Source organism: Somniosus microcephalus, chromosome 13 (assembly GCF_052327205.1).
Source record: "Somniosus microcephalus isolate GS21.2 chromosome 13, FLI_Smic_1.0, whole genome shotgun sequence".
NCBI lineage: Eukaryota > Metazoa > Chordata > Chondrichthyes > Squaliformes > Somniosidae > Somniosus > Somniosus microcephalus.
This window is the reverse complement of record NC_140999.1, coordinates 142,488,413-142,503,658: the sequence shown is the minus strand read 5'-3', so window position 1 is coordinate 142,503,658 and position 15,246 is coordinate 142,488,413. Positions and strand designations below refer to the sequence as shown.

At 43.4% G+C, this 15,246-nt stretch overlaps 1 protein-coding gene across 4 annotated transcripts in view; it reads left to right on the top strand.

Annotated features, from left to right (window-relative positions):
* LOC147108624 (tyrosine-protein phosphatase non-receptor type 1-like) overlaps positions 1 to 15,246 on the top strand; it is a 120,884-nt gene that overhangs the window by 65,962 nt on the left and 39,676 nt on the right. For all 4 annotated transcript variants that reach the window (XM_086005319.1, XM_086005317.1, XM_086005318.1 and 1 more), the window contains 2 exons: positions 6,774 to 6,864; positions 12,436 to 12,536. In XM_086005319.1, coding sequence (XP_085861445.1) covers positions 6,774 to 6,864; positions 12,436 to 12,536 — 192 coding nt within the window. The remainder of the gene's footprint in view (positions 1 to 6,773; positions 6,865 to 12,435; positions 12,537 to 15,246) is intronic.

The window sequence follows — 15,246 nt, the reverse complement described above, 5'->3', positions numbered from 1 at the left end:
TTATAAAGCCCAGGATCCCATATTAATCTGTCCTGCCACCTTCAAAGATTTGTGCACAAACACCCCTAGGTGTCTCTCTCTTCTTGCACACTCTTTAAAATACAGGTAGACTACCCTTTATCCGAACTTCCAAAAACCGAAACCCTCTAAAAACCGAAGGTTTTTTCGTTCAGCGTAAGTCGTGCGCACGACATGACCAGAGTGGCGCACGACTTACGCTGAGCAGGGCAGAGGGTCACTGAGTTCCCTCCTGGGTAGGAGATTGCAGGCCGAGCCGGGCAGTGTGAAGGAGGTATACCGGGAGAGTGAACCCAACAATACAGCGGCCCGTCCGATAGCTGCAGCGGCCTGTCCGATATTCTTTTCTCCCCGACCCCCCACCCTTTCGGATAAGTGATAGTGTATCCTTTATCCGCACTTCCGAAAACCGAAATCCTCTGAAAACCGAAAGTGTTTTCGTTCAGCGTAAGTCGTGCGCACGACCCCGCCGACCCCCACCCCCGACAAATTTCCCAGTCTTATAAAATACCTTCCGAAATCCGAAATTTTCCGAAAACCGAAACACGGCTGGTCCCGAGGTTTTCAGATAAAGGATAGTCTACCTGTAGTACCATTTAACATATATTGTCTTTCCTCGTTCGTCCTATCAAAATGTATTGCCTCACACTTTTCTGCGTTGATTTTCATCTGCCGTGTGTCTGCCCATTCCACCAGCCTGCCTGTCCTCTTGAAGTGTATTACTATCTTCCTCACTGTTTAGTTTTGTCTCATCTGCAAATTTCAAAATTATAACCTGTACCCCCAAGTCCAAGTCATTAATATGTATCAAAAACAGCAGTGGTCCTTGTACTGAACCTTGGGGAATTCTACTGTATGCCTCCCTCCTGTTTGAAAAACAGCCATTCAACACAACTCTGTTTTCTATCTCCTTAGCCAATTTTGTATCCATGCTGCTACTACCCCTTTTATCCCATGGGCTTCAATTTTGCTAACCAGCCTAATATGTGGTACTTTATCAAACGCCTTTTGGAAGTCAATATACACATCAACTGCACTGCCCTCATCCACCCTCTCTTACCTCATCAAAAAACGCAATCAAGTTAGTGAAACATGATTTACCCTTTACAAATCTGTGCTGGCTCTTTTAGTCCATGCTTGTCCAAGTGGCTGTTAATTTTCTCACGGATTATTGTTTCTAAAAGTTTCCCCACCACCTACGTTAAACTGACTGGCCTGTAATTGCCAAGTTTATCCTTCTCCCATTTTTTGAACAAGTGTGCAACATTTGCAATCCTCCAGCCCTGTGACACCACCCCTGTATCTAAGGATTGGAAGATTGTGGCCAGCACCCAATGTTCCCATTAAGCTCTCGGGGCCTCCCACGCAGCAAGGTTGACTGCTTTCCATTGAGGAAAACCGTGCATGCTTGGTAATTTGAATGTGCCGCGCCGCCCCCCCCAAAATAAGAGTGAACATTGGCCAGCTCCTCTGCAATTTCTACCCATACTTCCCTCACCAACCTAGGATGCATCCCATCTGGACCAGATGACTTATCCACTTTCAGAAGTGAGATAATTGCTGTTTTTTCTTGGTCTGTAGACCTGTGAAGCATCTTGGGATGTTTTACTACATTAAAGGCGCTATAAATACAAGTTGTTGGTGCAGGAAGTTACATTGTTATACCTAAATTATGCTTAATGGTGCTAGTTTCATGCTGTCTGCTCTGATTCTGCCTAAATTTTGACCCAGTGATTATGAAGGATGGTGTGTGACTTAAAGCGGTGGCATTCTCATAATGTTGCTTCGTACTTGTCCCATTGGCTGTTATTCATATGTGAGCTTTGATGATCAGTGTTTGAAGTTCTTCACAGTTAGAGAGCATGCAGTCAAACCCAATGTCCAGCACTCCCTCCCATTAGGGATCACTACACTGATCATGAGTGGGACACTGGCTTTTTTTCTTCCTTTCCCTAACCCAGAGTACTGCAGCCAATGAGGAACGGACCAGGGACCATCCTGGCTTTTATGGTGTGTGTACATTGTTTAAGTGATTGTGAAAACCTTTCTCTCTGCATTAAATAAATGCCTGTTGCTATTTGGCTCAGAATGCTCTGCAGAATAAAATTAAAGGAAAACTAAAATCTAGGAAGAATAATGTTTGTTCAGTCACCCTGTCTGAGATGGTTTTACTCCAGAGCTGAACTGTGGTAACTAGAGCAGATGCAGTGCAGATTTCTGCCTGTAATCTACCTACAAGCAAGCATAAGAGGGACTATCTTCAATCATTAGATAGTGTACCAGTAGGTGGAACATAGCAAGTTACATAGTTTCAAAATTGCAATATACAGGAATCTCTTTTTTTATCCGGCACCGACGTGGTGCCGGTTGATCAAAAAGTCCGGATTACAGAGAGGTATACTTACCAAGGTACGAGAAGCCCGTACATAGCCATAGGTGCAGGAGCCCCGGTTACACGGCACTTGTGCAGGTGTCCTGGTTACACGGCCACAGATCCAGGAGTCCCTGTTGCACGGCCACAGGTGCAGGAACCCCGGTTACACGGCCACAGATTCAGGAACCCCGGTTACACGGCCACTAATATATAGTAAAACTTACCTGAACCTACTCCTGAATTTTGCCGGTTAAGAGAGATTTCTGGATATTTAGGTGCTGGTTAAAAGGAAGTTTCCTGTATGCCCCTGTAGTAACTTACCTACTGCAAGTGAGGTGTGATGAACACAATCTTGTTTGCACTAGATGTAAGTTATACTGTCTGTAGATACTGAGGTGCTCCAGCTTCTTCCAAAATTCAGGGCACAATGTTAATGTATGGATATATATTCTGCAATCTCATCCTTCAAGGTCTTGCTGAGGTTCCTAGGTTAGTATAATGTGCTAAAGTTCATATTGTTAATGGGGTAAACCTGTTTTCAAAGGTAGAGTATAATTGGGTTAGGGTTAACTGTAGCTTGCTGTAGATGTCCTGCCAAATTTTAAACTTAAATTAGGACCCTGACAGTTGAATATTAAATTGTCACTTTTGCAGTTGTAAAATGTTATTGATGCAACACCTGAGTGACAGTAAGCTGAGTAAATACAGCAGAAAAATCAGCAAGCATTGTAGCCAATAATGTTTTGAGATTCTACTCGTGTTTTCTAGGGGTTTGTTGTAATGACCTGTTGCTATTGTATGCTAAGCTAATTTCCTTTTGCATTTGACTTGTTTATTTTACATGTTTTCATTTATAGCTTTGTGCTCTTTTTGTTGTCCAGATAGGAAGTGATTAAGTAGATAGAGCCTTAAGTTCTGTTAAGAAAAGTAGGGAGAGTTTTATTGTATTTGCTGTAACTAAATGTTCTGGTTTGTGACTTTTTGAACCAAGGAAGGTTTTGTGAACAAAAGCGAAGTGAAGTATTTGAGCAGTTGATTCTGGAGAAAAGCAAGATAAATTGGGAAGGAGTGGCAGTTTAACACTGCCCACATACACATCAGAGTATTTTTAGACATGTCTGAACCTGTTGTTTCCTTGAAGTTTCTCACCAAACTGGGGAATGGAGACCAAGACTGCAATTCTGAAGTTGCGTGGCAGTCAAAGTGAAAGTGAATTGCTCCAGTTTTCTTGCTCCCTGCCCCCACCTCCTGTTTCTTTCCCTAGAAGGGTATATGTTGCTGAATGGTACCTACCTCTAGAAGGGACGATTTGAATTTTTTTCATTTTTGTCATAAATCATTTTGGGCCCCTCTTACAATTACGCCTGCATTCCTTTGCTAGATGAACAAACATGTCAAACTGGGATCAACTTGCAGAAATAACAGCCTTACAGTGACTAAATCACTGCAGGGAAGTTCAGTTTGGTAATGTTACTCTACTGACATCATATGAAATCATACATACAAAAGGTAAATCATGCTTAACTAATCTACTGGAATTTTTTGAGGATGTAACTGGTAGAATAGATAAAGGAGAACCAGTGGATGTGATGCATTTGGACTTTCAGAAGGCTTTCGATAAGGTCCCGCATAAGAGACTAGCGTACAAAGTTAAAGCACATGGGATTGGGGGGGTAAGGTACTGACTTGGATAGAAAACTGGTTGGCAGAAAGGAAGCAAAGAGTTGGAATAAACTGGTCTTTTTCCGAGTGGAAGGCAGTGACTAGTGGGGTACCGCAGGGATCGGTGCTAGGACCCCAGTTATTCACTATATATGAATGATCTAGACGAGGAAACGAGATGTAATATCTCCAAGTTTACAGATGACACAAAGCTGGGTGGGCATGTGTGCTGTGAGGAGGATGCAGAGAAACCCCAGTACGATTTGGACAGGTTGGGCGATTGGGCAGATGCAGTATAATGTGGATAAATGCGAGGTTATCCACTTTGGCAAAAACAGGAAGGCAGATTATTATCTGAACGGCAATAGATTGGGAAAAGGGGAAGTGCAACGAGACCTGGGTGTCCTTGTGCACCAGTCGCTGAAGGTAAGCATGCAGGTGCAGCAGGCGGTTAAGGAGGCAAATGGTAAATAAAAAATAAAGAAATTAAAAAAAAAAAAGGGCAAATGGTATGCTGGCCTTCATAGCGAGAGGATTCGAGTACAGGAGCAAGGATGTCTTGCTACAGTTGTACAGGGCCTTGGTGAGACCACACCTTGAGTATTGTGTGCAGTTTTGGTCACCTTATCTGAGGAAGGATGTTCTTGCCATGGAGGGAGTGCAGCGAAGATTCACCAGACTGGTACCTGGGATGGCAGGAATGACGTATAAGGAGAGATTGGGTCGATTAGGCTTATATTCGCTAGAGTTCAGAAGAATGAGAGGGGATCTCATTGAAACTTATAAAATTCTAACCAGACTAGATGCAGGAAGGCTGTTCCCGATGGTTGGGGGGTCACAGTCTAAGGATAAGGGGTAAGCCATTTAGGACAGAGATGAGGAGGAATTTCTTCACCCAGAGTGGTGAACCTGTGGAATTCTCTACCACACAAGGCAGTTGAGGCCAATTCATTAAATATATTCAAGAAGGAGTTAGATATATTTCTTAAGGCTAAGGGGATCAAGGGATATGGGGGGAAAGCAGGGACAGGGTACTGAATTTGGATGATCAGCCATGATCGCATTGAGGGGCAACTCCTTACTTCTAACCGGATCTGTTAGCACGTATAGTCCGGCTGCTCCAAGCCTGTGCAAGAGCTGGAGGCTTCACCGTAAGGAATGGTCCTCGTGTTCCAGCTACAATGTCTCATCATTGGAAAGGCTCTGAGCTGCTGAATGTGTTTGGGATTGGGGGTGAGGGGCGGGGGGGAGAAGAAAAGGGAAAGGAGCAATTATTATCATTTAAGTAACTGAGCAAAAGCTTTGATGAAAAGATATTAAATAAGAAGCTTTTTTAAAAGCCTTTCAGCCAAGTGGAAAGTGGCTGAATTCCCTGTTTTGTGTTAAATATGGAGGGTTCTGGGGATCCTTTCAATTCAATTTCAATTTTATTTGTCACACAGCCAAATACAACAAGTGAAATCCAGTCAGTGAAATGCTTTTTCCTTAACGAGCCGAGAGCACCAAGCAGCAAAGGACACTTAGCTGCTGGTACGCACGGAGCCCGCAAGGACGGCAGCCATCTTCATTGGCGCCATCACAATAGGGTCCGCTCTCTCCTCGCTCCGCCTTTCCCGCACTCCTGCCCGACAGTCACAAGTTCACTGTGGTAATGCAGAAATCTGTCTGTGCAGAATGACGTTGCCCTGACTTAAGTCAAGCGTACGTGTGTTCGGTGAATAGCAGAGATGAAATTTTGTTGAACTTCTCATCATAGCGTTTTAGTTTGTGGGAGTCTTTCGCTTAATATATTTCTTAAGGCTAAAGGGATATGGGGAGAAAGCAGGGACAGGGTACTGAATTTGGATGATCAGCCATGATCTCATTAAATGGCAGAACAGGCTCGAAGGGCCGAATGGCCTACTCCTGCTCCTATCTTCTATGTTTCTATGAATCCAATTCTGCATACTGTGGGTGAAAATTCCTGATGTTGGGAGAATTTTGAAATATTAGGAACGCATCCACAAAGCATGTAGCAGAGTTGGACTCCAAGCAAAGTGGCAGAAAGGAGTCTGGAGCAACAAGACGTGCCTATGTGACCAAGGGTGGGGTAAAGTGGAGGAGGGAGAAATGCCTCAGTGAGCTGGAACAGGGGTAAAAAGTGAGGATGTGGAGAGACACACTACTGTGCCAAGAACTGCAGGGAAGGGGCATTCTTTCATGTGAACGACACTGGCTTTTCATTAGTTCCGAATGAACTAGTAATTAAACAAAACGACTTAATTTGTTGCTTTCAATCTCAGTATTGAATGGCTTTGGTACTTAACATTTATAATGCATTGTTGCTAATATTGCATCGTGCAGTTTCATCTCGCTTGTATTTGGAAACTCCAGACCCCAGAGTCGCTAATATGTTTGGTCAGTGGATCTCCAGTCAAACTAACGGAGTAGCTCTGCCTACTGTAATTTATTTGATGAAATGCCATTAACATTAATGAGAATTTAAATTACTTTTTGGGGGAAAAGAGAAAGTTGTTGACTGTCACTCTCCTAGACATGATTCATGCTGTCGGCCCTTTCTGTTTGCATCACTGTTTTAATTAAGTAATTGTCTTTGACCACATTTTGCCAGCTTACTTAGTTTTCTTATACAGTAGTACAAACTGGTTGTACTGCTAGGATGCAATCATCCTGTAATGTTCCTGCCTCATTTACAATATTTCCCATTTTGCAATTCCAGGATATCCGACATCAAGCCAGTGACTTCCCTTGTAAAGTAGCCAAGCTTCCAGAAAATAGAAATCGGAACAGATATAGAGACGTCAGCCCATGTAAGTACAAGGAAAAAGGTCTCAATTACTGTAAAAGGTGTGCATGTATTACATTTTAATTTCCTGTTGGAATGGAATTTGCTCAATGTGAAAACACTCCATAAAGTAGAACGGTGTTCAAATCAAATCCACTTTTATTGTCATTGTTAGTGCACAAGTGCAGTACAATGAAATGTAGGCTTGCAGCTCCCGAGAGTGTACATTTGGATTAAGACATTTAAACATTCAACATACATTTGGCTTGTAGTATATTAACATAAATATAACCATAATAAAGTGCATTGGCAGATGTGCAGGCTTGAGAGTTTATTTGTGGAGTTCAGTAAGATGACAGCCCTGGGAAAGAAGCTGTTCCTAAATCTGGTCGTACGGGTGCGAATGCATCTGTAGCGTCTCCCAGATGGCAGGAGGGCGAACAGACTGTGGCTGGGGTGGGTAGGGTCTTTGATGATGGACCGTGACCTCCGTAGACAGCGTTTCTGGTATATGTGCTCTATGGTCAGTAGCCGGGTGCCGGTAATGCGTTGGGCAGTTTTGACTACCTGCTGCAGGGCTTTCCGGTCATAGTAGCTACAGCTGCCATACCATACTGTGATACAGTTTGTCAGGATGCTCTCTATAGTGCAGCGGTAAAAGTTAGAGAGGATCAGGGGTGACAGATTACATCCCTTCAGCCTCCTTAGGAAATATAGGCGCTGCTGGGCCGCCTTCACCAGAGAGGAGGTGTTGAGGGACCAGGAGAGGTCTTCCGTGATGTGGACTCCGAGGAACTTAAAGCTGTCCACCCTTTCCACCACAGCCCCATTGATGTGGATGGGGGTGTGGCTTCCGCCTTTGGACTTCCTGAAGTCCACAATGATTTCTTTTGTTTGCTAGCATACAAGTACTACACTTCGCTATTGGTTTAAAAGCTGTGTATTACTCAAACATTTATGACTGCATTTCTCTTCTAAGCAAGATGTTTGAAGCTGCTTCTCACTGTTCAAAAGTATGCTGAGGAAAATTATGAATAAAAATGATGAATTTTAGTTTATTACACTCCCACTTTGGTCTGTTATTGGCTACAGATTTTTGTCCTTTCTCCAAACTGCCAATTGCCCTCTAAATAACTGGTAGGCATGACTAAAGCAGGACCCGGCAGAACCTCATTTTTAAATCGGCATATCAGGACAGATATGGAAGCTCAACTTGTGTCTGCAGATGATACTGCAGAGGGGCAGGACTAGGGGTCTGCGGGTAAATCCTTGGGGGACTGCAGAAGTAATAGGGTGGATGTGGGAAGAGAAGCCACTGCTTGAGACGCTGTGGTTATGTTTGGAACGGTAGAAATGGAACTAGGCTGTACGACTGGAGAGAGGCGGGGAAAGATGGCGTAGTCAACTGTTAAATGCGAGAGATTAAAAACAAGAAAGGATAAGGTTCAAAGAAGGTTCACTCGGTTAATCCCGGGGATGAGGGGATGGACATATGAGGAGAGGTTGAGTAGATTGGGACTCTACTCATTGGAGTTCAGAAGAATGAGAGGCGATCTTATTGAAACATACAAGATTGTGAAGGGGTTGGATCGGGTGGATGCGGGGAAGATGTTCCTGATGATGGGTGAAACTAGAACTAGGGGGCATAGTCTTAGAATAAGGGGCTGCTCTTTCAAAACTGAGATGAGGAGGAACTACTTCACTCAGAGGGTGGTAGGTCCATGGAATATGCTGCCCCAAAAAACTGTAGAAGCTACATCATTACATAAATTTAAAACAGAATTAGACAGTTTCCTAGAAGTAAAGGGAATTAAGGGTTACGGGGAGCGGGCAGGAATTTGGACATGAGTCTAGGTTCGGATCGGTCATGGCCCTGTGGGTAGCGGAGCGGGCCCAGGGGCCATGTAGCCTGATCCTGCTCCTATTTCGTGTGTCTAATTCTGTTAGATGCAGGAGATGGTTCTGTGATAGTGGATTGGCAGTTAGGATCAGATCAGCCATGATCTTATTGAATGGCGGAGCAGGCTCGAGGGGCCGATTGGCCCACTCCTGCTCCTATTTCTTATGTTCTTATAATCCATTATTGTCACAGCAGCAAAGGATGTCTTTTGTGACTTTGGTTAAGGCGGTTTTTTTAAGAATTTGTAAGAAGTGCAATAGCCAGACTGGGAAGAATCAAACGGAGTTTCAAGAGAGATGGGCATGGAACTCTGAGGTAACAATATATTTAAGGGCCTTCGAACGGAAAAGAAATTTAGAGATGGGACAGTCATTGGCAGTGTTGGAAAGGTCAAGTTTTTTGAGAATAATGGTTTTGAAGGGGGGAGGGACTGTTCCTGAGAAGAGGGAACCATTGATGATGTCAGCTAGCACGGAGGCAGGGAAAAGAGTTGGGTGGACAGAAGTTGATTGGGAAAGGAATCGAGGGAGCAGGAACCCATTCCATTAATAGGACAAATCAGGATATACCCAGGACAAAGAATCCTGAACTAGAAGTTAAAAATTTAAATCTACTTTCACAAAGAGACAGCTAATGGGTGTTTAATAGCCTATTAACAGAAGTATCACATATACCAAGAGTTTAAAACCAGGGTTAAGTGTGCCAGTATGTGAAAGACAATAGGAGTCAGACATGGCTCCAAATAGAAACTAATTTTTGTTTCTAAATATTTTCCAGTTAAAGAAAAAAATGCATGCGGATCTGTTTTCTCTTCAATTTAAATTCAAATACTGACTAAGAATTCAAAGTATTAAATTCAGTTAAACATCAGAAATCAAGATATTTTTACATCAAAAGTAAAAAGGAATCTAATTTAAAACCAAGGTTCATATTCCATTGTGAAAAATAAAATTTGGAGGAAATTAAGCGCAAATTAATGCAATAAAATAGCATTGGCTGTACTCAATGTACAATAATTGTCTACATGTCAGAAATTCTCCTGACAGTATGTGGGTCCTGGGGAATGTAGGGTAAATGTGCAATTAAACTTTTGAGAAGCCTACATTGACAGAAACCCTACAGTAATAGCAATTTCTCATTGAAATGCAGATCATTGAACTGAGAGCTAAATTGGTAGGATTAAGACTGTTGATATCTAAAAGGAAGATTGAGGAAAGAATACTGATGGACAGATGGTAAATTGATGTCTGATCTGATCATAAAAATCTATATAATTAAAAACAGCCTTGTCTGGCAGACATCCAGAGAGTTTGGGAATGTTTGAGGTGTCTGACTGTATAACACGAAACATGCAGATTTTCTGACTCCTATTTCACATTTGCTAAAAAGCAACTAACCAAAGAAATACAAATGTGCATGGTGTACTTCACTACTTAACAATTCCCACACGAAAAGAATTTGATCATATTCATGAAAAAATGTCAAGGTCCTTTAATGGCCATGTTGTCTTTCTCTTTTCCCCCCCCCCCCACCCCCTCTTCTCTCCCCACGCCCCCCCACCCAACCATCTCCCTCACTGTGTAGAACAAACAATAGAATTTACAAGTACTGTACATGCAAAAAAGGTGAGCAACTCCGGGAAGAAAAAATTGAAAGCTTTTGCTTGCTTCCCCCCCCCCCCCCCCCAAAAACCCCAACCCCAACCCCATTCTCTCCTACCCACCACCCCCCCCCCCCCCCCCCCCCAAAACTCACCTTCGATTCTGTTCCCTAAGCTTGGAGTGATCTTGGGTCCTGGGTCCCACAATATATTTTTAAGACTCTAAGCATCCTCTGGTCACTCCAGCCTCTTCTAAACCCAGTCCCCCATGAGCACTCACAGGCTACAGGCTTCTCCATCTACAGCCTCTCACATGCCAGCCTCCCTCCCTTCCTTGTCCCACCCCATTTTGTGTCTCGTGTTCTAGCAGTTCCTGGATACCCATTCCTTGCCTGATCCTGGTACCAATTTCAAACCCAGTACCCATTGGCTGCCATTTTGTTGCATAGCTGAGTTTTTTTTTTAAAAGGCTAGAGAAATTGAGTGCATTTGGTAAAGAAACATCTGTGGGAACCAGAGTGCAAATGAGAGACACCTAGAAGAGAGAAGGAATAGGGCAGAAGACCTGCTCGAAGTGTGCAGAGGTTTTTAAAAAAAAAAACTGGGACAAATTGAGAATGACAAGTTGATTACGAAGTGTGAGAGCTCAGCAGAGAGAGAAAGTGTGGAACATGGACAGAGGTGGTCTAAAAAATTGTAGAGTAGGTAGTTGCAAGAAGATAAATCTGTAGGCAGTGCTATAGGACATCAACTAGTAATCAAAAACAGTCTGAGATTTGTATCAATTTGGCCACCTACTAGATGTGGTTTTCCTTTTAGGCAGCCAACAGACCCAATTGACTACATTCTGGTTTTAAGTCCAGGCAAGCTGCAGGATTAAATGGAATCTCTATCCTTGAGTTCCTGGGCCAGGAAGCACAGAAGCCCACTCAAAATGAAACGTGTCACTGGGGCAAACTCAAACTGTGTATGATGGTGTGTTTAACCCAACTGCAATGACAATATTCACGGGATCCAGATTTTCACCTCATTCGTTAGAAAGAAAGACTTGCATTAGAGAGTAATGTTCAATTTGTTTGGAATTTTGAGGTGGAGAAGAGAACCTCTCAATTGTAACAGGCCATATTTTGAAACTTGGTTACACTGCATATAGAAGCTCTAATCTAGTTATTGAGTTTCTCTCCCTTATTTATACTTTATTGCACTTCTCTTTCCAGTAAAACCACTCCCCACAGGCTTAAATAGTGTATGTTTCGTCATAACATTAGTTTTATGCTGAATTAATTTTTAATGCGGTGTGATCAATTATCCAAGCAGGAGTGTTTCTTGAACTCTTCAGATAAATTGCATCTTATTTTAGTTTATTTCACTACTAATTTTATACATAATGAAACTGACCACATTTATAAATGTCTGCAGGATTTAGCTTCCTATGTTTTTGTTAAAACTGCTCTTAATTTCATTTCATGACATCTTAACAACAAACCAGTACCATGTTCAGACCATTTCAAGCTGGACTGTCAGTGCTAGAAGATATTCCTTCCTGCTTGTTCTGGGTAAAATGATTATTTCTGAAGAATGCAGTTCACACATTGCCATAGAGAAAGAAGTAAAAATTAATCGATGTTTAATGTTCATGTTCTATTATCTGTGCCCTTCCTCTGTTACTAGTACAGGAAACTTTGTGCTATCCGGCATCGACGGGACCGAGCTGCTGCCGTTCCCTCAAAACTGCCGTACACTCCAGAGCTAATGTTGAAACATACGGAGATTTTCATCTCCGTATGAATCAACAAACCCTGTTGCTTAGCAACAGCCTCTAAACGGTCGGCAAGCGTCTCTGTAGTGTCTCTAGCTGAAGCTGTTGCTTAGCTACAGACGTTGCAGAGCTTGACTGTTCAAAAAAAGCAAAGAAAAGAATAAAAAACGGCTCCTGATTTTTGCCAGTGGCTCGAGCTTGCCGGACGGTTCGCCTCCGGATAAAACACAGTTTCCTGTAGCTTGATTGGTACTTCCTGTGTGCTTTTGTGCTTTGTCAAAAATATAGTAAATGTATAATGCTCACCACTCATCTATTTTTTTTTAAATATATAAAGTTGATCACAGTCGAATTAAGCTACAGCAGGGTGATAATGATTATGTCAATGCAAGCTTGATTAAAATGGAAGAGGCTCAAAGAAGCTACATTCTGACTCAGGTGAGCATTTTTAAGAGCTACACATAGTTAAAAGAAAATGTTTTGTTCTACAAATTTGTTCTATATCTTGTCCTAATGTTATTACTGGTATTAAGCCCTCAGTTAATTTCTATAGTATCATCTGAGCATTTGGCATAAGTGAACACATCAAGCTGAGGGATGATGCTGAGGAATTAAAAACCCAGTGCTCTTCAGTCATCTTTAACATTACCCAAACTCATTTCATTTGACCCTTGTCCAGCAGAGAGGAAGCTTTTGTCCCACCTTTTTCAGGACTTGCTTCAAACAGCATCCACAGGTAAAGCGATAGTGTTCTTGCCCACTGTCGTCTGTATCTCTGTAATTAGAGAATTGAAAGTGCCCAAAATATCTGCTGTCAAACTGTTTCCTTTTTGGACAGCATCTAAATCTGAAGTTTGGCACAAAAAAAAAGTCAGCGTACAAATTCAGTTGCTGGTGTGGTGTATTTTTAGTAAATATATAACCTTATGCAACAACAGATATTTGTATTGTCAAATTGTTTTCAATATTTCATGGTCAGAAACCAGTGCAAAATCTAAAATTATAGCGTGCCTTAACATTAAAGTATGCCTTTTAGTTTTCCTGTAACTGAAGTGATATAATTCAGAAAGAATTTCATGTTCAATTAAACTGCATTAACCTATGTGGATTTTGATTTTGGCATTGATGTGTCCTAAGCCATTAACTCTTGCAGGCACAAATTGGAGCCACTCTACAATAAAATTATCTTTGGTTTCATACTATTTTTTAATGCTGTAGCTCTGTATTTGTTCCAATACCTCTCATAAGTACACTTCAGAATTGCCATGTAATCCGCTTCTAAGTTTGTTTGGAAGGAAAGTATCAGCCAATGCATAGACCTTTTTTTTTCTGATTTGGATGTTGCGCATCCATTGCCAGAATAACGTGAGACCCAGTGTTGGCCATCTTGTTGAGTTCAGTTCTGAGCAATAACCCCCCCCGTAGTGTATGTAACTGTTCTACCTTTAAGAGAACTATTGTATGTAACCGTCCACCTTTGAGAACTATTTTAGGTGTGGCACTACTTTATCCTGGCTGCTGTATACTGTAATACCGACGGTGACCACACCGGTATATAAGTGCTGTGGCAGAATTTATTGGGCAGATTCGCCCTGACCTTCGAATAGTAAAGTCCTGTTTAAGTTACTCTTGTAGTCTGTGTATTACTTCGCTATACAACCCACAGACTTTACAGTGGCGACGAGTTCGATCTTACCCTGCGGCAACAATACTTCTGAAGAAGTAAACGAGCGTCGAGAAGAGGCACCCGCCCTCGTCGTTTTGCTGAGAGAAAACTCGAGTCTGCAGACCAAGAAAGGAGGAAGATTTCAAACACGAAGTCTTCCATCAGCAACAGGCACGGATTGTCCCTTCTGCCATGGTGGTGAGTGAGCCGATCAACACGAGAAGCAAGTCGGCCACGGTGACTGTGAGTAAAGGGAAAATAGAAACAAATAAACGGAGGATAAGGGCGGTGCACTCGACCACGGTCGAGGGGGAAAGGAGCCGGACAGAAGTCGGGCCCAGAGGCGCTGAGACTGGGGCAGCGTGGAGCAGAAGCCGCGGTACAAGCGGGCTGGGGAGCGTCGTGAGACGACTAGACCGCGACGGCGAAAAAGGCCGGACAAATACCGCGACCACGAGGCGCTGCGACCGGGATCGTAAGGCGCGGGAAGATATAAAAATAAATAAGCCACGGAGAACTCAGCCGGGCAGGAAAGCACCGGACTGCGAGAGGGCTGGGAGGCGCGATTGGAGCGAAAAAGGCCGGGCACCTACCGAGGCCGCGAGGCGCTGCGACCGGGATCATAAGGCGCGGAGGCAATAAATAAATAAATAACTAAATAACCCGCGAAGAATCAGCCGCAGCCGGGGAGGAAAGGACCGGACTGCGGGAGGTCTGGGAGAGGCGTTTAAAGCCGCTGAGTGAGAGCCGCGGGAGAGACAGAGCCCGAGAGAGAGAGACCGAGCGAGGTTCCGGCCAGCGGCTTGCAGCAGCTGCCGTGAAGGACCAGGAGCTGGATCTGTCCGACGCCAACTGGTTGTCCCCAGCGCCGGTTGCCCCTGCCGAAAAGAAGGGGGGGGGAAACAAGGAACGCGATCGGCTTTTCTAGCGCGCGCTTCAGAATAAACTGAAGCCGGCGCACAGGCTACAAACCCCGTAAACCAGCGGTCGTCGCCCGAGGGCAAAGCTTACCCCTCCCACCAGAGGAAGAAGTCCGGAGCGGGAAACCGCCATTTTGCCAGTAGGGGGGAAGAAGACAAGCGCGGGAAACCGCCATTTTGCCAGTAGGCGGGGAAGAAGACAAGCGCGGGAAACCGCCATTTTTGGAGAGAAAAAAAAGAAAAAGTTAGAGAAATCCTGTTGTTTCGCAGAAAGATAGTGAAGATGCCTAAGCATGGTAACATCAACAACTTCGATGCTGAGGTGGAAGATTGGGCCACGTACGTAGAACGTATCGAGATATATTGTGAGGCCAATAAAATAGAAGATGATGATAAAGCTATAACCTTGCTAAACTCGATGGGCGCGAAGACATACGGGTTATTGAAGCATCTTCTATCACCAGCTAAACCGGCGGATCAGACTTTCGATAATATTGTTGCTGTTCTGAAGGATCACTTGAACCCCACACCGCTGATGTTGGCGGAACGATTCAAATTTTAT